Source organism: Erythrolamprus reginae, chromosome 2 (genome assembly GCF_031021105.1).
Source record: "Erythrolamprus reginae isolate rEryReg1 chromosome 2, rEryReg1.hap1, whole genome shotgun sequence".
In the NCBI taxonomy this organism is placed as follows: Eukaryota; Metazoa; Chordata; class Lepidosauria; order Squamata; family Dipsadidae; genus Erythrolamprus; species Erythrolamprus reginae.
In genome coordinates this window covers 93,639,359-93,666,326 of record NC_091951.1, presented here as the reverse complement: position 1 = coordinate 93,666,326, position 26,968 = coordinate 93,639,359, and the positions used below count along the sequence as shown (strand labels likewise).

The following is a 26,968-nucleotide window of genomic DNA, read 5'->3' as shown; positions in this document are numbered from 1 at the left end:
GCCCGCCAAGCGTCGAGGGGGCTTCCGAGGCTGAAGGGAAGAGCCGGAATGCCCTTCCCGGGTTTAGATTGCTTGCTGTTGGGGGAAACGGAGGAGGCGGCGGCGGCGGTGGGGCGCGATCGCCTACTTTCTGGAGCGAGGAGAAAAGAACCGCCGCCTCCTCCGTTTTCCCCAACAGCAAGCAATCTAAACCCGGGAAGGGCATTCCGGCTCTTCCCTTCAGCCTCGGAAGCCCCCTCGACGCTTGGCGGGCTGGTAGCTACGAACGGGCATCCCCCCGCGAGCGGGGCTGCTGGCTGTGAGGGGAGCGAGCGAGGAGAAGAAGACGGGAAAAGGTCTCCGGGTGGCCCCGCTTGGCTCCGTCTTCCTCCACGCAGGATGGGCTTTGGGTCTCCGACGCCCTCGCCCGTTCCCTCAGGAGCGATGAGTGGGACGTCTTCTTCTCCTCGCTCGCTCCCCTCATAACCATCCCTCCAGCGTCGAGGGGGCTTCCGAGGCTGAAGGGAAGAGCCGGAATGCCCTTCCCGGGTTTAGATTGCTTGCTGTTGGGGAAAACGGAGGAGGCGGCGGCGGCGGTGGGGCGCGATCGCCTACTTTCTGGAGCGAGGAGAAAAGAACCGCCGCCTCCTCCGTTTTCCCCAACAGCAAGCAATCTAAACCCGGGAAGGGCATTCCGGCTCTTCCCTTCAGCCTCGGAAGCCCCCTCGACGCTGGAGGGATGGTTATGAGGGGAGCGAGCGAGGAGAAGAAGACGTCCCACTCATCGCTCCTGAGGGAACGGGCGAGGGCGTCGGAGACCCAAAGCCCATGTGGAGGAAGACGGAGCCAAGCGGGGCCACCCGGAGACCTTTTCCCGTCTTCTTCTCCTCGCTCGCTCCCCTCATAGCCAGCAGCCCCGCTCGCGGGGGGATGCCCGTTCGTAGCTACCAGCCCGCCAAGCGTCGAGGGGGCTTCCGAGGCTGAAGGGAAGAGCCGGAATGCCCTTCCCGGGTTTAGATTGCTTGCTGTTGGGGAAAACGGAGGAGGCGGCGGCGGCGGTGGGGCGCGATCGCCTACTTTCTGGAGCGAGGAGAAAAGAACCGCCGCCTCCTCCGTTTTCCCCAACAGCAAGCAATCTAAACCCGGGAAGGGCATTCCGGCTCTTCCCTTCAGCCTCGGAAGCCCCCTCGACGCTTGGCGGGCTGGTAGCTACGAACGGGCATCCCCCCGCGAGCGGGGCTGCTGGCTGTGAGGGGAGCGAGCGAGGAGAAGAAGACGGGAAAAGGTCTCCGGGTGGCCCCGCTTGGCTCCGTCTCCCTCCACACAGGATGGGCTTTGGGTCTCCGACGCCCTCGCCCGTTCCCTCAGGAGCGATGAGTGGGACGTCTTCTTCTCCTCGCTCGCTCCCCTCATAACCATCCCTCCAGCGTCGAGGGGGCTTCTGAGGCTGAAGGGAAGCGCCGGAATGCCCTTCCCGCGTTTAGATTGCTTGCCGTTGGGGGAAACGGAGGAGGCGGCGGCGGTGGGGCGCGATCGCCAAGTTTCTGGAGCAGATAGGCTTTGAGTTTTTGGCTGGGGGGGGAGAAGTAGGACCTTCCTAAGTTCCCCCCCCAGTCAAAATCACAAAGCCAGGCAGCCCCCAGCCGCCAAAGGAGCCTCCTCATTCTCCCTGCCCTGTGGAGAAGTGTGGAGGGCTGCGTCACTAAGCTCCACCCCTCCATAACCCCACCCCCATATGACCAAAGCCCCCCCCCACCGGGCCGTAGAAAACTCGTCTAACTTAAAGCCGGTCCCTGGTGCTAAAAAGGTTGGGGACCTCTGCCTTAACCCATATACCAGACTATAAATAATGCTAACCTTGTTCTTTTTTTTTTCTTGGAGCAAAAATGAAGAAGAAAGATGAGCCACTTTGACTTCAAAGCCCCATTTCAAGTCCTCTTTTTTTACTGATTAAGCTAGCTTTGTGTTGCCTCCAAATTCAGGAGCAATTTGGCCTAAATACCCGTTGCTGTAGAGTAGGCCTCTTGGCTTGATTGCTGATTGTATAAACAGAATCCTGGATCGGTTTTATCTTAATCTGATCCAGTAGGGCACTCCTTATCTTCTTAGAAACAGATTTGTGATCATACCAGAAAGTGGTTTGTTATAGCCTGATAGTCCTTACTGCGATTTGCTCGTTTAATAGGATAGCACAGTGCACAAACCTAGGTTAATTCGGAAACTATGGATTATGGCCCTGCAGGTCGCATGGTTTACACACCATTGTACAACTTTACCAGAAAGCAAACTTCCAGCAGACGTGGTTGGTAAATCCACAGTAACTGAATTTAAACACGCCTGGGATAAACATAGATCCATTGTAAGATAAAATACAGGAAATAGTATAAGGGCAGACTAGATGGACCATGAGGGGTTTTTTTGCTGTCAATCTTCTATGTTTCTATATTTCTTAGCACATGGAAAGCTATAACCAGATAAAATTTGCTAGTTTGCATTTTAAAAGTACAGTAGTACCTCGTGATACGAACCCCTCATCATACAAACTTTTCGAGATACGAACCCGGGGTTCGGAAAATTTATGTCTCCTCATACAAACTTTTTTCACTTTACGAACCTGCCGCCCGAACACCGAACCCGGAAGTTCGGGTTTGGCATTCCGGTTCGTAAGGCTGCCGAGAAACGCCGCCGCCCAGCTGTCGCCTTTTGAAACAGCCGGTGGGCTTTTCAGCATTCCCCCGAACCTGAACTTTTGCTGAACGTCTGGGTTCAGCTTCGGGAGGCCGCTGAGAAGCCCCGTCGCCCGGCTGTCGTCTTTTGAAACAGCCGGGGGGCTTCTCAGCGTTCCCCCGAACGCCGAACCTGGAAGTTCGGCAAAAGTTTGGGTTTGGCGTTCGGGTTCGGGAGGCCGCCGAGAAGCCCCGCCGCCCGGCTGTCACCTTGCCAGAAGAGCCACGGAGCTGTCGGCCAGTCGGGAGGCTCAAACGGAGGTGGGGAATCCCAATAGGGAATTCCATGGGTGGAGCTTTGACGTCACGAAGACGTCCTTCCTGGCCGGCCGAAACGTAGAGTCCAGGAAGGACGTATATCCTTCCCTATAGATTAACAAAAGCTCATTTCCAAAACATTGCATTTAACATTGCTGACTTTAAACTGCTTTCCCCCCCCAAAGATATTCTATTGTGTCTGAGAAATGTTTTCTTGTTTGCTTTTATTATGCTTTGTCTCTTTTGTTCCTAGAGTCAGCTCATTGCCATCGATAAATTAGAAGCTGCTGTTAATCTGACCAAGGAAAATGCAGACCGGTAAAAAAAAAACCTTTTATCTTGTATATTACAGTGAACACATTATTTGAATTAGTTCCTTGGGCAGCCAAAACAGCATTCTCTGGGGATGAGAAGATTGTTGCCAGAATGTCTGAGAAAACCCAGGTTTTGCAAAAATAATTAGAGCTTCAGACAAACATTTTATGCTTTTGTGCTTTGTTTTGTGCAGTTTGTCTGTTGATTAAGTGTCCAATAATACACGGTGGAACTCATGAAAAAATGCAAAAATCAAGCATAATTTCTGCTATTTTTATAAATTTCATTTTATTATTATAATTACGGTACACATCTTCTCAAACACATTTGAGGCATTTCGTGCTCCTGACCTGACAGCAGTAATCTTTCATAATGGAAGAAGTTCTTCCTTGAAAGAGTTAATTGAACATTCTAATGACATGTTACAATGAAACTATCAAACAATTTGGTTCCATTTAAAGTTTCAAGAGTATAAACTTACACTTTTTTTAAAAAGGGATTTTGAATAAACATTGAAAGCAAAAGGCTAGAAATTTTCACAATCTTTTGGACACGTTTCAAAGAAATACATAGGGGAAAATATTGCATGTGTGGTATCTCAGCTATTTCTCAACCGTTAAAAGTTACTGAACTTACAGACCACAACAGATGGATTGCCTTTCAAATTTCAGACAGTACAGATGCAGAGGCTTGGTTTTATAAGTACGTCAGTCATTGAAGCATCTAAAAGGAGTAGTCATAAAACCAGCCCATAATTATTGTCTGGTTTTTTTAAAAAATGAACTAAGAGGACTGTGCTAAATTTAATTTATCAAGATTTCTGAACAAGCCTGTCCAGCTAAGTCATTTTGTCCAAATTAAATTAAAATAGTCCTCATTTGCTGACTGTTCATTCAGTGGGCGTTCAAATGGTGATGAAAAAGAGATTTATCACCACTCCTTCAGCTTGCAGCCATTGTAGTGACCATATTGCAACCGGCGCAATTTTCAATGATTTGAGCATCTCACAGTTACATGATCACCATTTGCGACTTTCATAACCACTTTCCAGTAAGCAAAGTCAATGGGAAAATCAACACAAAGACACACAAATTGCGATCACATGACACTGCACTTAACAATTGTAGCTGGAACTGACTGGTAAGTTGGGTGCAATAACATGATGTTTCACTTCATGACTGCTTAACAATGCAATTGCCTATTATTATTATTATTATTATTATTATTATTAATTAGATTTGTATGCCGCCCCTCTCTGGAGACTCGGAGCGGCTCACAACAACAAAACACAGTACAAATCCAATACTTTAAAAAAACAGTTTAAAACCCTTAATAATAAAATAGTCATACATCCCAGACAAACCATACATAAAACTGAACGGCCCGAGGGAATCAATTTCCCCATGCCTGACAGCAGAGGTGAGTTTTAAGGAGTTTGCGAAAGGCAAGGAGGGTGGAGGCAGTCCTGATCTCCGGGGGCAGTTGATTCCAGAGGGTCGTAGCCACCACAAAGAAGGCTGGGGCCCGCCAGACGACATTGTTTCAAAGACGGGACCCGGAGAAGGCCAACTCTGTGAGACCTAATCGGTCGCTGGGATTCGTGAGGCAGAAGGTGGTCCCGGAGATATTCTGGTCTGATGCCATGAGGGGCTTTATAGGTCATAACCAACACTTTGAATTGTGACCGGAAACTGATTGGCAACCAATGCAGACTATGAAGTGTTGGTGCGACATGGCCATATCTGGGAAATCCCATGATTGCTCTCGCAGCTTCATTCTGCACGATCTGAAGTGTCCGAACACTCTTCAAAGGTAGCCCGATGTAGCGAGCATTACAGAAGTCGAAACCAGTCAATAAATTAGAACTACCTACACCTATTACACATATATATGACAGAATGAGGGAAAAGAACAATATTCATCATTTTGTTTTAAAATGAATTGGCATTAAGTTTTGAAATAAGTAGTTGTTTCTCTGTATCATAAGCTATAAATGTTCAAAAAGACCATGGAGTCTGATATCTTCCATAATCGACTGCTTTTTGGGTTAACTCAACCAATTGAACATCTCCTCATACATGTTTCCTTCTTCCATGCTGTTTTTTTGGGGGGTTGCTGTTCTAGAAATAGGTTTTAAATTTGTCCTAAAATGTATCTAAAAACGCAGTGTGCAATACCCTAAATACAGTACAGTGATACCTCATCTTACAAACCCCTCGTCGGACAAACATTTCGAGATACAAACCCGGGGTTTAGGATTTTTTTGCCTCTTCTTCCAAACTATTTTCACCTTACAAACCCAAGCCGCCGCCACTGGGATGCCCAGCCTCCGGACTTCTGTTGCCAGCAAAGCACCCGTTTTTGTGCTGCTGGGATTCCCCTCAGGCTCCTCTCTCCATGGGAAACACCACCTCCAGACTTCTGTGTTTTTGCAATGCTGCAGGGGAATCCCAGCAGTGCAAAAACGGGTGCTTCGCTGGCAATGGAAGTCTGGAGGTGGGGTTTCCCAGGAAGGGGAGCCTCAGTGAAATTGCAGCATTGCAAAAACACAGAACTCCGAAGGTGGGGTTTCGAGGACTTCTGTGTTTTTGCGATGCTGCAATTTCACTGAGGCTCCCCTCGCTGGGAAATCCGACCTCCGGACTTCCGTTGCCAGCGAAGCACCCGTTTTTGCGCTGCTGGGATTCCCCTGCTGGGATTCCCCTGCAGCATCACAAAAACACGGAAGTCGGGAGGTGGGGTTTCCCATGGAGGGGAGCCTCAGGGGAATCCCAGCAGCACAAAAATGGGCGCTTCGGCTGGCAAAAGGGGTGAATTTTGGGCTTGCACGCATTAATCACTTTTCCATTGATTCCTATGGGAAACATTGTTTCGTTTTACAAACTTTTCACCTTACAAACCTCGTCCCGGAACCAATTAAGTTCATAGGACGAGGTATCACTGTATAACCAAAGGTGGATTCTTTTCGGTTTGGACCAGTTCGCCCAAACTGTTAGCAACCCGCTCATGACGTCATGATAATGTCACAGAACTGGTTCAGTTGGTGCCAACTTGTGGATGCCGCCATCTTTAAAAAAAAAATGGGATTATTTTTTCAGGGGGGAGGATTTTCCCCCAGGTTTGTTTCCCTGAGCATGCACAGAAGCCATGTTACTAGCACTATACATGTGTCGCCATCTTGTTTTCAACTTTTTATGGGAGCTTTTTTTGGCACTGCACATGCACACACGCATACATTTGCTAGTCGTTTGCTTCTTTTAGAGAGTCATTGAGGCACTTGGAGGCTTATTTATTTCTTCAGAGATGCAAATGACCAACTGTCTGCAAGGAATATAAATCCATCCATTCCCCACCATCTAGTCAGAGCTGAAGAAGCTTCTTGGATGAGAAGCAAAATGTCTTCAAAGAAAAAATAAGAAAGTCTAGTTGCCTCCTGAAAAAAAATCACCTTTGGGACATTAGAATTTACACTGAGAGCATATGCACCAAGGACAAATTCCTTGTGTGTCTAATCACACTTGGCCAATAAAGAATTCTAATCTAATCTAATCCAATCACTTTGCACTAAGTTTAATATTTATATTGAACGATTAAATCAGACACTGAATAAACTTGAAATAATGTATAGTCTGGAGAACAGAAGGAAAAGGGGGGACATGATCGAAACATTTAAATATGTTAAAGGGTTAAATAAGGTCCAGGAGGGAAGTGATTTTAATAGGAAAGTGAACACAAGAAGGGGACACAATCTGAAGTTAGTTGGGGGAAAGATCAAAAGCAACATGAGAAAATATTATTTTGCTGAAAGAGTAGTAGATCCTTGGAACAAACTTCCAGCAGACGTGGTAGATAAATCCACAGTAACTGAATTTAAACATGCCTGGGATAAACATACAGTATATCCATCCTAAGATAAAATACAGGAAATAGTATAAGGGCAGACTAGATGGACCATGAGGTCTTTTTCTGCCGTCAGACTTCTATGTTTCTATGAATGTCCCTACCCTTGCTCTCAGGTCCTCTTTTCTTTGAAGTGTAGGCTGGAAGGGAGCATGCCAAATGACATATTTCTTATTTTGTATACTTAGCAGTTTTCATTTCAGTATAATTAGTCTATATGTTATTTCTCTGGTAAATTATGCACTGTGTGTCATGTTTTTGCCCTAATCAGAAAAAGTTGATTACTGTCATTAATGATATCAATGGATAAACACTGGACTATGTTAATATACCAGGTAGTTTTTAAAAAGGAGATGCCATTTTTTTCTTACTTACGTTTCTAACTGGTGCTTGGGATACAAAAAATCTAAATTTTGGAGGTTACAGTTTGGCAAATGGTCTTCAGAACTGCTAAACAGCGTAATCTGATAAAGAATTGCTGTTGAAAAATCAACATGGAATTTAACACATTCATCTTTTTTAAATTTCTAGCTACAACTTTGCCAAACTCTTTTCCCTGCAGCTGTTTCCCTGAGACCAGCATGTTAAGACATGTTATCTTCAAATCTAAGACAATTATAGGTTTGACCTGCCTCTTAAACTGCATGTGAAAATGTCAGTGTCTGCCTGTGGGCAAAGCAAATAAGATGGTCTCTGCTAATGGGATGCCCCGCCTGAAAATCTCAAAGGCTTGTGGTTACAGAATGTATTTTATGTTCTGGTCCTATTTTCCTAACTATGATATGCCTTGGGCTTGAGAATCTTCAATAGACGTATTTGGGCACAGCTGAGGAATTTGACATCTCTTTCTCTAAAGAGTTCAAAAACTCTGCTTCCAAATCACCTATAAATCTTAACACTTTGCTTCAACTTGACATAGAGCTGTAGGGTGCATTCATTAGCTACAATTGTTCAAACCATTTCTGTATGCATCTGATGGAAGCATCTTCTTTCCTGGAAATCTCACAAAAGATATGCTTTGCTAAATGTTTTGCTGATGACAAACCATATTATGTCTATCACATTCCCTTGGACATCTAAGCTAGTCACTATCAAAAAACTATCAGGTTGTTTACAAATGATTTATCCTTAATAAACCCATACTATTTATTGCTAGCAATGCATTTCTTTTTCTAAATGCCTATAAAACAGTTGCATTATAATCTGCACTAGAATTTTTGCATAGTATCAACATTGATTTGATAAATCAGTTTTCTTTTGTTTTCTTTTGTTATTTCTGATCGGGGGGAAAGACCAATATTTGTACTACTTTGACACTATGGCCATTCTTCACGTTTTTTAAAAGTTCACAGAAAGGACTTTAAAATGATACCTGCCAATTTTTTAAAGATTCTCAGGTATCACTGGTGGTGCCCTGGAGAGTTCCACTCATTTCATGCTCCTTAACTATTTTTTTGCTAACCTTGAATTCCTATTTCTTCTTTCATTGTTTATTTACGTTTGAGATCATAGCTAGTCTTTGACTTATAACTAGTCGCTGAACACCTGTTCAAAGTTATAATGGACCTCCCCAAAGCTACTTACAATCCCTTTGGAATTCCAAAGGCTACTTTTACTCTTGCTGTCAAAGGATCACATTTTTGGTCACATAATAATAATAATAATAATAATAATAATAATAATAATAATAATAATAATAATAAATTATTAGATTTGTATGCCGCCCCTGCATACAACTGGCCTGCATTTATGACCTTTTATAGTATTCCACGATAATATAAACATTATTTTTGCCTTTTTTTTGCCATAAAATGGCATTTTATTTCCCATTTCCAGCCAAAAATTCTGCCGAGTATAATGGATTTGCTTAACAACTATGGAGCTCCCTTCACCACTACCATAAAAAGGTCATAATATCAGCTGCGGTCATTTGTAATCCACTTAACAGCAGCAATGGCTCATGACTTAGGTTCAATTATGGATATAAATCAAAGACTACTTGTAGTTCCCCTTTGGAGAAAACCAGAGTAAAGCAGGCATTGAAGAGCGCAGCCTTCTCCTCATTGCTTGTTATCTTCTTCCAGCTTTGAGTCCACCGCTTGGTTTTGACTTTTGATTTACATAGCAAAAATTGCCTTTCTGTTGTCCTTTGTCAGGTTAAGTTCCTTTTGTAGGATGAATTTTCTTTCCACAGACATACTATAGCTAGTAGATATCTTTGGTAGTTTGGCAATTATACCTATATTTAAATGCATTTGGATGCATCTATACCTACAAAGATCTGAATTGTACAAGTTGTGGTGTTTCCTGTAACATTCAATAGAGAGTTGAACTTGAAGGAGCAAGGAAGAACCTAGAAGGAAATAAGATAACCTGCAGTTCAGATCCCAGGGGGCTTTTCTTTTAAGTAGTGAGGTTAAATAAAGGTAAAATGTAAAGGTATCCAATTATTCCTGATTCTAGAGAGCAGTGCTCATCTCCTTTTCCTACCTGAGGGAGCCAGTATTGTCCGAAGACACTTCTGTGGTTATGTGGCCAACATGAGGCGCAAGGAACGCTGTTGTCTTCCCACAAAAGTGATACCTATTTATCTACTTGCATTTGCATGCTTTCAAATTGCTAGGTGCGCAGGAGCTGGGGCAAGTAACAGGAGCTTACTCTGTCATGTGGTATCTGGGTCTCACACCCAGTCTATCAGCTTTCCAGCTAACAAGCTCAGCATCTTTAATCCTCCATTCTTCAAGGGAAGTGGGGGATTTGGTTCCTGGTACATTTTACTTCTTTCTATGTATCCATATCCTGCATTGCATTCTTGTATAACTTTTAACCTGATTTATAACTGTTGACTGGTGCCTCAGCCGCCTGATAGTTTCTCACCTCTTGGGGAATGCAACGGTGGACCATGTAGGCTGCCAGAAGGTGTCCCTGCAAAAGTTCTCTTATCTCTTTCTTTCTCAGAGTGGCTGATATAATAACGTCTTCACATTTGTGGATTGGTTAAATCCACATCAGATTGTTGGGAGGGGTCTCTAATTTCTTTTATTCTAACTGTACGCCCTGAGGGACCTCAGAGCCTGTTTTGATTTTGTACCACTGTCACCCCTTTTCAATAAAAGGTTCCATTTGAAATGCCAAGTTTCAAGAATCTTTACTTTCTTGAATAAGGGGGAGAGACTGGGCCTTACAGCTGTGAATATACTTTGCTATGTCAGATTATCCAGGAATTGAGCTGTACCATCCTTAACTAGTCCATGAAACATATTTAGTCTACCAAGATCCATTGAATGGGTCTTCTGCCAATGTGTGAAAACTTTAATTATTGAATATGTATGGAATATCTACTCTGACTACAGGGGTTGGCATGTTCTTATGAGTTCCCAGTTTGCTTCTTAAAAAAACATGAACTTGATCAATTTAGATAGCTTTTGAAAGGCCCACAAGACTGCATTATAAGTGGACATCGGAGCTATTTTTGGCCTGAATACTTTCAGGGGCTCAAGTTACCTAATTAATTATAATTAAATACTTTATATAATATTTTAGTGCTCACCTCCCTTATGAAACCAGGTTGCAAAGCCTTGGTCTCTTCAGCCTTGAAAGACGGCGTTTAAGGAGTGACTTGATTGAAGTATATTAAACATGCCTGGGATAAACATATATCCATCATAAGATAAAATACAGAAAATAGTATAAGGGCAGACTAGATGGACCATGAGGTCTTTTTCTGCCGTCAGACCTCTATGTTTCTATATAAAATCATGAATGGGATAGAAAAGGTGGATAGAGAAAAATTCTTTTCTCTAAGACACAATACTAGGACGAGGGGGCACTCCCTAAAGCTCATAGGTAAGAAAGTGAGGACAAATCAAGGGAAATATTTCTTCATCCAGAGGGTCGTTGGTTTATGGAATTCACTTCCAGAAGAGGTCATGACAGCTGTCAGCCTTGATAGCTTCAAGGCAGGATTAGACAGATTCATGGATGCCAAGTGTATCGGTGGTTATTGAAACGGATGTCCATGTGCCGCCTCTATGTTGGTTGAGGCAGGCAGGATTCCCTTGGGTACCACTTGTTAGGGGTTAAGGGAAAGGGAGGGTTTTGCCTTCTCTTTCTGCTCAAGATCCCCATGGACGGTTGGTGGGCCACTGTGTGACACAGAATGTTGGACTCGATGGGCTTTGGCCTGATTCAGCATGGCTCTTCTTATGTTCACCTTGGCCTTTGCTGAATTTCTTTTTAAATGATTTACTCACAACCATGGGTTGGTTATAAAAACACTCCTAAATGAGTAAACAAATTAGCTTGTTCAATAGGCTCCCCATTTAATTTAATTGCCATTTATATTCCCTTTACCTTTTTTTAAGTAAATGTTAGATTTGGTTTTATTTGTGTTTAAAGGATTAAGAACACAGTAGGTATTTATTTTTCACAACAGTCTCCTCAGCCTATTTAAGAATATGCCATTGGAATAAAAATTACAGCATGTAAGAGGATATTAATTAATTTATCATGGATATTTGGCATATGAATATCTGAAGGAATCCTTGACCTAGAAGTTAGAAGCAGTGAGACTAGAACACAACCCTTCTAACATCATTATGAGTACGTATCCTCTTAGACAACCATTTACCCTGTGAATCTAGAAAATTTAAATCATCTATAACTTCAGTTTTATTTTGGGACTTTTATCATATAAATGACTCAGCCTGACCCTCTAAGACAGTGATGGTGAACCTTTTTTTCCTTGGGTGCCAAAAGAACATGGGCACGAGTGCCCACACCCGTAAGTCAATGCCTGGGGAGGGCGAAAACAGCTTCCCCTGCCCCCCAGAGGACCTTTGGAGACCGGAAACAGCCTGTTTCCCAACTTCTGGGAGGCTCAGTAGGCTTGTGTTTCTCCCTACCCAGGCTCCAAAGGCTTCCCTGGAACCGGGGGGAGGATAAAAACGCCCTCCCCCATCCCCCCAGAGGCTCTCTGGAAGCCAAAAACACCCTCCCAGAGCCTCTGTGTGAGCCAAAAATCAGCTGGCCGGTACACACATGCATGTTGGAACTAAGACGGGCTACAAGAATGGTGGAAGGTCTTAAGCATAAAACGTATCAGGAAAGACTTAATGAACTCAATCTGTATAGTCTGGAGGACAGAAGGAAAAGGGGGGACATGATCAAAACATTTAAATATGTCAAAGGGTTAAATAAGGTTCAGGAAGGAAGCGTTTTTAATAGGAAAGTGAACACAAGAACAAGGGGACACAATCTGAGGTTAGTTGGGGGAAAGATCAAAAGCAACATGAGAAAATATTATTTCACTGAAAGAGTAGTAGATCCTTGGAACAAACTTCCAGCAGACGTGGTAGGTAAATCCACAGTCACTGAATTTAAACATGCCTGGGATAAACATATATCCATCCTAAGATAAAATACAGAAAATAGTATAAGGGCAGACTAGATGGACCATGAGGTCTTTTTCTGCCGTCAGACTTCTATGTTTCTAAGCTAGAGCAGCAGCTCACTTGCCAGCAGATATGGCTCTGCGTGCCACATGTGGCACCCATAGGTTTGTCATCACCACTCTAAGAGATCTCAAAAGAAATAAGGGAGGCTCACAACTGATCTACCTGATCTATAAATGTAACCTGCATATTTTCAGAGGTTAAGAAACTGGTTTTATATATCCGTTTACATACCAGTCAGCAATCTAATTTTTAAAAATTATCTCTGTGTCACACAAAACAATAGTACACTGCTTACTGATATCAAAGCCCATGTGAGGGAGTCTAATGATCATCAACTAACCACAATTTACTTCCAAGACATATCAGATACTAGATTACTCAGGCCTCATGGAACAGTTTCTAACTAATCTTGAAGTGAGATAAAATAGAAAGTTATATTGGGTCACGTTTGGAAGGAAAGAGAAGAAAATGACCAGAAACAATATGGATGGACTAATTTACAGTGGCAATGGATGCACTGTTGAAAGACCTGTTGAGACAGATCTTCATGAAGAAAACTTATCTAAGATTTTATAACAGACATCGCCAACTTGACAGCATTTAATCAACCATCCTATGTACCCACTTATTGTCTGGATTCTATTTTCTGGCCCCCATTGGATCCAATTTAAATCAGTTTTTCCAGGTGCCTTTTGAACACATTTTTCCAGTTCTTTTCAAGTGTAACCCACGTTTGTTAGAAGATCCACATTTTAGAAAAGTGCCTTTACAAGCAGATTGAATTAATTCCCATTGGCACCATCTGTATATCCATGTGTTCATTTCCAGTATTCTCTCTTTTCCTGGGCCATGGTCCTCAATCAAAAAAAGTGAAGAAAACATCATTTGTGTTCCATTTCCTTCAGTGCATTATAGTTCCCGACCAGGATTGAAATGCTCCCAGTTCGCTAGTGCCTGTCAATCATCGGAGAGCTGGTCATGAAGGGAGCACGAGGCTCCGCCCACCCACCCGGATGCCTCATTTGGGTTCTTGTACCCTCTGCATAGGCATAGAATGCTTTGCGCATGAGCAGAGGGTAAAAGAACCCAAATGGCGGCATCTGGCCAGGTGGGTGGAGCCTCACACTCCCTTTGCAATCCGCTGTCTGACGACCGACAGGCAAACCAGGAGCATTTCACCCCTGTCCCTTCCAGTATCTTCAAGAGTGTGTCTGGTTATGTCATGCATTCCCATATGGATTGCTAGAAAAAATATTTGTGACCTTAAAACATCTTGGGAGCCTTTCTGTAACCTGAAGGTATGCCACAGGAAGGCAGCATATTTCTTTCGACAGCTTCTGACAAACAGATGGTTGCTTCAGTCTTTCTCAGAAAGGAACTTGTGATTAGGATGACCACCTGTCATTGCATGTTACACCCACACTCCGCAGTCTGCATTGGTTGCCAATCAATTTCTGGTCACAATTCAAAGTGTTGATCATGACCTATAAAGCCCTTCATGGCATTGGACCAGAATATCTCCAGGACCGCCTTCTGCCGCACGAATCCCAGCGACCGGTTAGGTCCGACAAAGTGGGCCTTCTCCGGGTCCCGTCGACTAAACAATGTCGCTTGGCGGGACCCAGGAGAAGAGCCTTCTCTTTGGTGGCCCCGACCCCCTGGAACCAGCTCCCCCCAGATATCAGAGTTGCCCCCACCCTCCTTGCCTTTCGCAAGCTCCTTAAAACCCACCTCTGTCGTCAGGCATGGGGGAATTGAAATTTTTCACTTCCCCCTAGGCTTATAGAATTTATACATGGCATGCTTGTTTGTATGATTGGTCTCTTAAATTGAGGTTTTTTAGATTATTTTTTAATATTAGATTTGTTACATTGTCTTATTTATTGTTAGCCGCCCCGAGTCTTCGGAGAGGGGCGGCATACAAATCAAATCAAATCATTAATTAATTAATTAATTAATTAATTAATTAATTAATTAATTAATTAATTAATTGCTTCCAGTTGAGAAAACAGGTAGGAATCCTCCCTTTGCAGAATCATCCTCTCCTTGCTCTGCAGCTACTCTTCATTAACAGAAGTCAGGCTCTGCAATTTATGTTTGATCTCCCCCCCTATAAGAACATGTCCCTCTATCCATGTACTTCAACTCCAAGACCTCCAGTCTTTTGGAAGGTTTCTTGATGCTTCTCTGTCACTGTTCCCTATAATCCCTATTCAAGAATCCACAAATAAGCTGGAAAGAGGATAGTTTTGGCACTAGACCTTTTCCCTTTTTTCCGTAGTACAATTTTCTGTACTTTTAGCCATATAAAGACCTTGTGAACTTCATAGAAGAAAATAAACATAGCATGTGCTTTGCAGTCGTAAGACCAGTTCTCTATTTTCCTGGCTAAAATCAATAAAAATCATCTGCCAAACTGGATGCTCCCCTGTTTGCTCCGTCGGTGAGCTGAATAGGGTCACAATAACCCCGAGAGAGTGGTGGAATGATCTGAGCAAAGGCTTCACATGATTTTTTTCCCCCAACAATCCAAATCAAACATATTCTGCAAGTTGTGGCATAGCCCTGCACCAGCATCAATGATACCAATCTTAAGAATATAGCTACACTGGAGTTTGAAAGGCAGAAAGATGGTTTGAGACATACTGGGAAGATGCGCACATAGCTCCTATGTGCAATTTCTTAAAGCAGATGTGTCTTATCAGGTTGAATTATTTGTAAAAAAAAATAGGCAGGTTACAAATAGAAAATAATCTCAGGAATACAGTGATACCTCATTTGACAAACTCCTCATCATACAAACGTTTCGAGATACAAACCCGGGGTTTAAGATTTTTTCCCCTCTTCTTCCAAACTATTTTCACCTTACAAACCCAAGCTGCCGCCACTGGGATGCCCTGCCTCCGGACTTCTGTTGCCAGCAAAACGCCCATTTTTGCGCTGCTGGGATTCCCCTGAGGCTCCCCTCCATGGGAAACCCCACCTCCGGACTTCCATGTTTTTGCGATGCTGCAGGGGAATCCCAGCAGTGCAAAAACAGGCGCTTCGTTGGCAACGGAGGTGGGGTTTCGAGGACTTTCGTGTTTTTGCAATGCTGCAATTTCGCTGAGGCTCCCCTCACTGGGAAACCCCACCTCTGGACTTCCGTTGCCAGCGAAGCACCCGTTTTTGCACTACTGGGATTCCCCTGCTGGGATTCCCCTGCAGCATCACAAAAACACAGAAGTCCGTAGGTGGGGTTTCCCATGGAGAGGAGCCTCGGGAATCCCAGCAGCGCAAAAACGGGTGCTTCAGTTGGCAAAAGAGATGAGTTTTGGGCTTGCACACATTAATCGCTTTTCCATTGATTCCTATGGGAAAAAATGTTTCATCTTACAAACTTTTAACCTTACAAACCTCGTCCCGGAACCAATTAAGTTCGTAAGACGAGGTATTACTGTAATTGAGTTTGATTATTTGGAATTCTAAAAAAATACTTTGTACAGTGGTACCTCAAGATACAAACCCCTCGTCTTACGAACAACTCGTGATACGAACCCGGGGTTCAGAAAAATTTTGCCTCTTCTTACGAACTTTTTTCGAGTTACGAACCGGCGTTCGGAGACTGCTAGGAAGCCGCGCGGCTGTTTTAAAAGGTGACAGCCGGGCGGCGGGGCTTCCCAGAAGCCTCCCGAATGCCGGTTCGTAACTCGAACAAAGTTCGTAAGAAGAGGCAAAATTTTTCTGAACCCCGGGTTCGGTTCGGGAAGTTGCTGGGAAGCCCCCCAGCCCGGCTGTCACCTTTTAAAACAGCCGCGCAGCTTCCCAGCTGTCTCCCGAAGCCGAACGCGGAAGTTCGGCTTTGGCGTTCGGCTTCAGGAGACAGCTGGGAAGCGGCGCGGCTGTTTTAAAAGGTGACAGCCAGCCTGGGGGGCTTCCCAGCACCCCCCCCCCGGGTTCGGGGGGTGCTGGGAAGCCCCCCAGGCCGGCTGTCACCTTTTAAAACAGCCGCGCGGCTTCCCAGCAGTCGCCGAAAGCCGTTTTTTTGCGGGGGGGGGGGGTTTGGTTGCACAGATTAATTGACTTTACATTGTTTCCTATGGGAAACAATGTTTCGTCTTACGAACCTTTCGTCTTACGAATCTCCTCCTTGCACCAATTAAGTTCGTATCATGAGGTATTACTGTATTCCTGTACAGTGGAGCTATGCAAATTTTCAGGGGAGGTAAACTGCGGACTGCTACAGTAGAATGTTTGAATTGTTTGGAGGTGATCAAGAATAAATCTAATTCCTTCAATATAGATTATGTCACAGAAGTGAGTATACCCCCTCACATTTTATAAATATTTAAGTTTATCTTTTCATGTGACAACACCAAAGAAATGACATTTGGCTACAATGTAAAGTAGTAAGTACACAGCTTGTATAACAGTGTAAATGTGCTGTCCCCTCAAAATAACGCAACACACAGCAATTAATATCTAAACTGTTGGCAACAAAAGTGAGTACATCCTTAAGTGATAATGTAAATGTAGCCACATATTGGCTTCAGTGTTGTCACGTGAAAAGATATGCTTAAATATTTACAAAATGTGAGGGGGTGTACTCACCTCTGTGACATACTGTATGTAGATACACGCACACACACAACATCCACAACATAAGGATGCCTCTCTAGACTTTTGATTTCTAGGTTTTCTTAATTGTTGTCTGTCACCATGAAATAGTAAGGAAAGAAATGAGTGATATTAAAACTAACATCAGAGGTACTGCGTATAAGGAAGGAATTGAGCAAAAGTGGCTCATGTTTCAAAACAGAGATTGCAGTAATGTGTGTAACATTTGTTGCACAATAAATGTACATAATTGATGGGTTGCAGCAACCTCAGGTTGTTGTGTTTTGATTCAGTACTGTGGAGAACAGTAGGAGTTATTGTGCAATCAAAAATGTTAATTTACTATTATTGAGACCATTGTTAAAACTAATCATAAGGTGATAAGTGACATGTGTGTACATGAAAGGTGTTATGTCAAATCTTCTTTCTGTAGGTTGCATCTTCAGGAAAGAATTCATATCTTTCACTATGATATATTTTCATGTAAGTTCTCTTCATATTTTTAATTGTCCATTGTAAATGGTTTGTGGGAAGAACATTCTTTTGCAAGAATGTACAAGAAAGGCCTTTATCTACTTAATCACGCTATGACTGCTAAAAGAAGTGACGGCTTCTGAATCTCGCAACATTTTTTATTCCCCAGTATAAAAGCTCATAACTTGGTTTTAAATGATAAGTGCTATTATAAGGTCGGGCTGCACATTTTTGTGTGCATTGTACATTGTTTTAAAGAAAGGAAATAGAGTGTGGGAAGTTCTTACGTACAATTCAATACAGCAATCCGTAATCTTAAACATTTAAAGAGCCATTTGGACCCGTTTCCCATTGAAAAGAAAGCACCGGGAGGCAATAATTTAACAACCAGTGTGACTGAGTAGCCGTGGCCAACTTGACATCACCCACTCCCAAGTCACGTGAACACACACACACCCAGCCAAACCTACCCAGCTGGTCATTAGGGTAGAGAACCGGTTGTTAAATTATTTGCCATACCTGGCCACGCCTCACCCCTTCCAGTTACCTCTTGCCATACCCAGCCTCGGGTATATTATTCACCACCCCCATTTCTCTCCTTCTCTGCCTCTCCCCCCCTCTCTCCTCTCTTCTCTCTCTCTGCTCTCTGCTCTCTGCTCTCTCTCTATCTCCTTTTTCTGTTTTCCTCATCTCTCCTATATCTCTCTCTTCTTTTTCCCATCTCTCTGTGTGTCTGTCTTCCTCTCTGCCGGACAGACTATGGCAGGAAATGGCAGGCAGCTACTTTCGGCCTTTGCTGGTGCTGGAGACATGCGACCATCTCTCCACCCCGAAACACTGGCCACAGTTGCACCGCTGTCAACCCTGAATGGCTTTGCCATGCCTGGGGGTGGGATCCCCTGAACTGGTGCTGGATGGTGGGAATCTGACATCCGCAGGCTGACCAGCCTAGGAGCAGCACTCTGACAATCACCTGGTCGGCCGAGAGCCAAAGACCAGCTGTCCAGCTGGAAGGGAAGGCATCACATATACCATATTTTTCAGAGTATAAGACGCACCCTTTTACCGCCCAAAAGAGGGTGAAATCTTGGGTGCGTCTTATACACAGAATGTAGCCCCACCCATCCACCCCCTCTCTTTGGTCTCTGCCTGCCAGCAATTTACCTCCTCACAGCAAACAGTAGCAGAGCCTGCTTAGCACAAGACACTGATTATCTGCCTCTCGACACTCAGCTCATTGACTGATTGTTGCCAGCGAGCCCATGTGCTAAAATGAAAACGAAACTAAAGCTGCACTGAAGCAAATTGCTGGAGGGATCAGACTGTGCTGAAACTGGCTGTTTGTTTTTTGCTGCGAGGAGGTAAGTCAATATGCCTATAGAATGTTCAAATTATTAGACTTATTTTTTAAAGACTGCTTTATTATTAACTTAACAAAATGAAGCAGCTTTTTAAAATAAATGCTTGACCTGAAGAGGCCCAGTGCTACTGTATTTTCTTTAAATAGCAGAGAATATTTCCAGAAAGCCACATCAATTTTAAAGATCTGTAAAATTATAATCTGAAATGTAACACTGTCCTGTTTTAGTATTAAGATAAGGCAGCTGAGTTAAACCCTGACTTAGTCATATTTGGAGTAGATCTATTTAAATAATTGGGAGGAGTTAGTGTGATTACATTTTTAAAAACTTTCTGGGATTAATACACTGCCATAATGTGCATTTCTCCAATTCTTTGCTATTTCTATTGGTCAGGCACACATTCACAAAAGCACACAGCAAACAGTGTATATCATCTGTGCTGTTTGCTGTTTGGCAAATTGCTGGAAGGCAGAGGCCGTTTTTCTTTGTTTTCCTCCTCCAAAACTAAGGTGTGTCTTATACTCCAGTTCTTCTTACACTCCATAAGATACAGTAATCAACTTTTAGATACATATACACACACAATCACTCAAAATAAATCAGTGATTCAACGATTTGAATTGGTTGTTTGGTGATTTGCACAAACCTACCACTTAAATTTAAAACCCTCCATAATTATAGAATGATATACTTGAGGAATATCGTCTGCCACATCAATTTATATATGCTTTAAGAATTTCCTGAAATTGATTCATTCATTAATTCTTTCTTTCTTTCTTTCTTTCTTCCTTCCTTCCTTTCTTTCTTTCTCTTTCCTCCCTCCCTCCCTTTCTTCTTTCTTTTTTCTTTATTTCCTTTTCCTTTCCTTCTCTTTCTTTCATATCATCTATTTATCATCTATCCATCTATCATCTATCTATCTTATATTTCATACTTCTTACCCAATTCCTACTCCTTGAAAGTTCCATTTCGGCCTGCAACGTGCCAGGCAAGGCTCTGGATGCTCAAATGGAGCATCAGAGGGATGGATATGCCCCTAAGAAGATCCATTTTAGCCGGCAACATGCAATATGAATGTTGCAGAGCCTCTACGGTTGTTCATAAGGGCAAACAACTGCCATGGTGCTGCAAGATTTGTAGTGTTGGAACTTGTTCGTAAATGCTATGGTGTGCTTATCACGTAACTTCGTACGTTAGTTAAGGGAACACTCATAACCTGGGGATTACCTATATTTGTAAAAGTAATATACTTTAATATACTTTCCAATTCAGCTAGTGCTGTTTTGCAATTATATTTTGCATTTTTGCATTTGCAATTATATTTTGCAATTTTCTTTTGCATAGGTATTTCTTTTCACTATGATCTATTATATGACGCATGAAAATAATCCCGTCACAGTTTTTTTTTCTTATCGGCTTCCAGTTCCTGAAATAGACTCTCACTATGATTATGCTTAGAATCGGGTTGCTTAGAATTCAAAAGAATATTAAAAGTTCTTTTTCATGGCCTTCTGTGAAATTTTTTAAAATAAAAGAATAAATGCTCACCTGCTACTTGTCTAAAAAGTATTTTAATTCTTTCTTCATTGTAGGTCCTCAGGAATGGCTTCAGCCTTGGGGTTTGGTAGATATGATCATCAGTAACCCACCTTACATTTTTCATGAAGATATGAATGACTTGGCAGCCGAAATTCTCTGGTATACCCATCTTTTCTTCAATTTCCACATTATGTATTTTATTTTCTTTGCTGTCGTTTTAAAGCCAAAGACTCTGATGTTGAAAGCCCTGGCATTAATACAATCTCTTACAATTATTAAGGAAATAATAGCAACAGCGATCTCTCCCGAATCTGAATTCAGATATGTTTTTCTTTCTTCTGACAATGTTATTTTGTGCATGATGGGGAGAATAGATTAGACATTGTAGAAAGAAAGGTGTACTAGTCCATTTTAGTCAAAAATCAGAACGAATCTGAAGGCTAGTTGTCAGAAAGTCTCAATAAAAGCTTACGCTTTTTAATAGAATTTGTCAATCTGAAAAAGTGCTTCCAGGTGACTCCTGATTTTAGGTTCCATTTGGATAATTGGATTTTTTTATACCATGGCAAAGAGAATCTGTAAGGAGAAAATTGCACAAAAAGATTTTCTTTTTCTAAAAAAAACCCATCTTCCTTTGATATCACAATCGTAATCCAGGCAGCTTATGTCTGCTGTTAGCTGTTGAAAAACTAAATGAGATTTCCTTTATGAATGTACTTTGCTGTACTTTTGGCTCTTTCTAAAATCTATTAACATGGAGATTTAGAAAAAAAATATTTCAGATTCTAGAAGACTAGAAATATTTCAGTTATCCATTCAGTTAACTATTTGATTAAACCAAGCATTCCAGGATTTTGGGTGGCTAATGGATCTTGCCACTGTAAATAATTCATCAAAGGACTTTATAGCATTTTCTTTATAACATGTTTCAGCTTATCTCTCTTTAGTCATCTTTCAGCTTATCTCTTTAAAGTCCTGTTCTTATTTAGTCCCACACCTGACTAAAGTCCTGTTCTTATTTAGTTCCACACCTAGAGCAAAATACTAAGTTTGGAGGAAGCATGATCATGTCCTCCATTTATGACTTGCTCATCTCTTTTACTGGAAAAATCAGACCATCACCATTTTTAATGTGTTTCAAAGATAAGTACCAGATATTTATAAATACCAACAAGACGGAGTGGCCATGGGTCCCATCAGTTTATCCATAACTCTGGGAGGGGAAATTTTAACTCCCTCAGAGTGAGTCCACAACTTGAGAGTCCTCCTAGATCCATAGCTGAGGTTAGAACAACATCTCAGCTGTGGCTAGGGGGACCTTTGCACAGGTCCACCTTGTGCACCAATTGTGGCCCTATCTGGATAGGGAGTCTCTTCTCACAGTCACTCACGCTCTTATTACCCCAAGGCTCGGTTACTGCGATGCGCTCAACATGGGGCTACACTTGAAAAATGTTCAGAGACTTCAGCTTGTTCAGAATGCAGCCACGCAAGCTGTTATGGATGTACATCGGACCAGAATACCTCCGGGACCGCCTTCTGCCTCATGAATCCCAGCGGCCAATCAGGTCCCAAAGAGTTGACCTTCTCCGGGTCCCGTCGACTAAACAATGCTGTCTGGTGGGACCCAGGGGAAAAGCCTTCTCTTTGCAATGTCTTTAGAATTTTCTGTTGTTTATAAAACCAGGATATGACTTGGTTTTTAGATGTATTTTTGATTTATAGCTTTGAGGACCTTGATGCCCTGGATGGAGGAATTGATGGGATGGACATCATCAAAGAAATTCTGAAAATGGCCTCTTACATTCTCAAGGATAATGGGTAAGCTGTGCTACTGACTGCTTCTTTTGATATGACTCAGTCTGGACAGACGTGGTCTTGTTCCATCCTGGAATTGTTAGTTTCACCCACTGAACTTCTATATTTTCATTGTAAGACACTACAGAATTGCTGAGTTCACATCTGCAGAGGTGTCCTTCAGCCATCGAGTACTCCAAGCACTGCAGATTGACACTTGAGGGTATATATGTGCTTCCCTCCCTAGGACAAACTGCTTGGGTTTGTCCCATCCTGGCTGATAGTTCCACCCACTATGGAGAAGGGGTGTTGGTACTCACCTGAGATGCTCCTAATAGGGTAGAACTATCAGCCAGACCCACCCTTTATTATTCCACATGTGGTTGATTGGGGTGGACATTATATATCACTTCTCCCTTACATTTTCCATAACTGTTTGTTCTATTGATCCACTTCTATATTTGAGCATGTTTTACCCAGGACTGGACTTCAGTTTTTCCTGATTTCTAATTACCACGTCAAGTCTGTTTTACTTCGGCATTCATCATATCAGGAGTAGGAAAGGAGAAGTGCCCCCCAGTATTTAAATTAACAGACTCAGTCCTTCTCTGATTGGGCGAGGTCAACCGTTTTAAGGGTCTAAGGAACTGGCAAAGAAAAGCAAGCAAAACAGCTGGCAAACAGGAGGAAGCAAGGAGATTGAAAACACAATTTCAAAGAGTTGCAAAGAAAGACAGCGACGTTTACTGGGACCAGCATTGCAAGCAGATAAAAGAGGACTGTATGAAGGGCCACCCCAGGAACACATTTGTGTAACTCAAAAAAGATACAAATAACATTTACTGCTCATAAAAGCATCATTAAAGACAAGCGAGGGACAACTATCTGATCAACAAGAACAGAAGGCAAGAATGTACACAAGCACAATGAAGACGCCTAGCGTCCTGAAATTATGAAGTAAGGGAAAGAGAAATAGAACTGTTGTGGTTCAGCCTGAGGCTGCTCAGGGACCGGCTGAGTCTCTGCTGGCTCCATGCCCGGAGGAGGATGACAGCGCAGAGGAGGGGGCTGAACAGTCGGACAGGGGAGAGGAGAGTCAGGAATGGGATGAAGGAGAACAGCATGAAAGCCCCCGGGGGGGGGGCTCTCCCCAGCCAGTAGCTTGGAGTCATTAGGTGATGACGCACAAGCTATCATTGACATGAGACAGAGACGTTCAGAGCAACGAAAGGAGCAGTTAAAGAAATATTATCACCATTGAATTAGAAACAGCTGGGTTTGGGTGTGGTTCTCATCAGCAGGGTTTAAAAGGCAGGCAAGCCCTTGAAGCCATGTGGAGTGTTATCAATTGGAGTTGCAGTGACCTGCTTTGATTCTCAGCGTCTCTGATCTTGGCTTGTGGCCCAGCAGTCTGGAAGACTCGTGGGAGGCGTATGTTTGCTATCTACAGCTTCGTCTTGGCAGCAAGGATCTGGTATTGCTTCATGGACTATTGCCTTCGTGTATATATTTGAAGTTTCAGCGTTTTTCCTGTTTGTAAGGACATTTTCTGTTACCTGTGTTTTCCTTGAATTATATAAACTGCCTTTGCCTTTTACCGGTGTGTCTGGCTTCTCTTTTTGGGTTGGTCTTGGCTTCCGGAGTGACCCAGACAGAACAAGAACCAGCTATCCTTCCAGAAGACATGGCGATGAGTCAATTGCCAAACAAAAGGGTCTCAGCCATTGATATCCCCACAGAATTGCCAGGGTCTGTACCACCCAAATCATCGCAGACTTGTGCAAGAAGTAACCACAGGTTTGGAAATAGTCATAGTTCATTCTTTGGTGAAAAGGCTAACTCTAAGAATTGTTTCAAAAATTGCACAATTGCCCTCATCCTTCACACTATCAAGCTTCTTCTTAAGATTGTACAACAATAATTGGTGCACATCATTGAAAGAAAATGTCCAGGTGTTCAAGCTATCTTCAGAAAGGATCACGGTACTGGTGACCATGTAATATAGCTGTGCTGGATCATAGAAGAATAATAATAATAATAATAATAATAATAATAATAATAATAATAATAATAATAAAAAATTAGATTTGTATGCCACCCCTCTCCGAGGACTTGGAGCGATTCACAACAAGTAAAACATCATATACAAATCCAACGTTAAAACAGTTTTAAAAACCCCTATTAAAAAAAACAATCATACAACCCAAACACACTATATATAAAGTCAGGACAGCTAAGGATATATCAATTTCTCCATGCCTGGCGACATTTATTTATTTATTGATTTGATTTGATTTGATTTGATTTGATTTGATTTGTATGCATAGATGAGTTTGCAAACGTTTGCAAAAGGCAAGGAGGGGGGGGGGCAGTCCCAATCTCAAATATCGAAAGAACATCTACATCTGCTTTTACAAAAAAGGTTTAAGTGTGTATCATAAAAGGCCATGGGCAGCTCTAGAAGACCTGGGACTGTCAACACATCTGTGCAGTTACTGCATACAAACCAGGAAGCCAGTGTGCATATGAAGACATTGATTGGTTTAAGATAAAGAGACGAGGGCAGTAATGTTGATTCTTCCACCCTTTTTATTCAACCTATATGCCGAAGCGATCATGGGGAAGATAGAACTTGAAGAGTCAAAAATCAGAATAAAGATGGGGAAAGGACTATCAACAATCTTCAGTAGGTTGATGACACTACTCTCCTCTTGAAAACCACAAAAGTTCTAAAACATCATCCTGAACATAACCCCACCCCTCACCCTCCCGGGCTTATAATCATTGTGAAGAATGAAAATGTCAAAATAACATTTGATGATGAAGAGATTGAATGCCTGTAAGAAATCTCTTTTTCTAGGAATGCGGATTGATTAAAAACAGTGAATGCAGTCCAAAAATAAACCATTCAATTCCAATGAATCACACAGCAATGGTGAGCATAAATAGAGTACAGAAAAACAATGACATTAGCCTGTCAACTAAATGCTGATTAGTCTGCATTATAGTGTTTTCCATATCTACCTATATGTTCAAAAGATGTTTTTTCAGGAGGCAACTGGACTTTCTTGTGTTTTTTTTTCCTTTGAAGATGTTTCACTTCTCATCCAAGAAGCTTCTTCAACTCTGACAGGATAGTGGAGAATGGAAGGATTTATATTTATATTCCTCGCAGACAGCTGGTCATTTGCATCCTTTTAGAGTGTTGTTGAAGCACTTGGAGGTTTGTCTATGTCATGGATGACTGAGAATATCTACACACTTTTATATCTACCTAGACATACGAATTTTGGACCATGAAGTGCTCCACTGGACAGAAGAAATATCAACTTTCAAGCAGTGATGTTAGAGTGGTTTTCTGCAAATTCATTGGACAACATAGGTGACAAATAAGCAAGTACTGAAGCATATAAAATCAGACATATCGCTGGGAAGCAAAAATTACAAAATCCCACCTTACTTAATTTGGCCATGTGTGCTCAAACTCACTGGAAAAAAGCATTATGCTCAGAATATTCTATGAAAAAACAAAATGAGGCTTGCCAAACAAACACAGTGGCTAGACATTATAAAAAACGAAACCAGCCAGAACGTTTAAAAAAACTGAAAGCAGCCTTTCAAGGTCAGACAGAATAGAGCTCATCCATAGAATTGCCAAGAATTGGACACAGTTGAACAGATAGCATCATCAAGTAAATGGAGATGACATTTTCTGCCTTGTATTTTGCAGCCAAAACCATCTATGCAGAGTTGCATAGAAGCATGCCCATCAGAGAGCAAACTTCTGATTTTTTCTGCCAGTCATTTCCCAATTTTAGAGAAAGAAGAAATAGAGAAACTGTACATAACTGGTGGAATAGATCCTGTTCTTACTAGTGCATTTAAACCCCCAAACGCAAAGTGCTTATGGATATCAACATGTTTAGTGGCAATTAAAAACCTGAGTTTCCTGCCTCACCCTTTTTTTAAAAGATGATTTCTAGTTTTAAATATTTAAGGACTGGATATGGATACAAGTTGAAAAGTGGAACTACCATCAGCCACCTCCTCTATATGGATGGCATCAAATTGTGTGCTAAGAGTGAACAAGATATCAGTTCACTGATTTTAACAAATATGGATATTTATTTGTTTGTTTGCATGTTTGTTTCATTGATTGATTGATTGATTGATTGATTGATTGATTGATTGATTGATAGGCCTTACTATATACAGAGGATATACAGTAAGAACATTAGGTATAATTTGGACTGGAGAAGTGTTACCAGATGCTAATCAAGAGACAAATAGTAGTTAAAACTAGCGGAAAGGGGTGGAAAGGGGCGGCATGCAAATCTAATAAAATTATTATTATTATTATGTCAGTACAACACAGCAAACAAGATCACTATGCTAGATTTCGTATTTCATCACCAGTCGGGCGCTTCCCAAGCACCTAGGACTGCGTGATGTAGCAGCGAATTATGTTTGCCGATCCCAGTAAAGCGGCCTTTTGCAATTGACAGATGGAGATTTTGTGAATTCCAATGGTTTTCAAATGTCCTCTGAGATCCTTTGGTATTGTGCC

At 42.2% G+C, this 26,968-nt stretch overlaps 1 protein-coding gene across 6 annotated transcripts in view; it reads left to right on the top strand.

The window, feature by feature from the left end:
* Window positions 1–26,968, top strand: part of HEMK1 (HemK methyltransferase family member 1) — a 66,929-nt gene that overhangs the window by 28,267 nt on the left and 11,694 nt on the right. For 4 of the 6 annotated variants that reach the window (XM_070738729.1, XM_070738728.1, XM_070738730.1 and 1 more), the window contains 4 exons: window positions 3,217–3,281; window positions 17,664–17,713; window positions 20,658–20,763; window positions 22,330–22,425. In XM_070738729.1, the coding sequence (XP_070594830.1) occupies window positions 3,217–3,281; window positions 17,664–17,713; window positions 20,658–20,763; window positions 22,330–22,425 (317 nt within the window). Of the gene's footprint in view, window positions 1–3,216; window positions 3,282–7,709; window positions 7,799–9,641; window positions 10,265–17,663; window positions 17,714–20,657; window positions 20,764–22,329; window positions 22,426–26,968 lie in introns of those variants that run through there. The other 2 variants (XM_070738733.1, XM_070738732.1) reach the window with 2 other exon arrangements.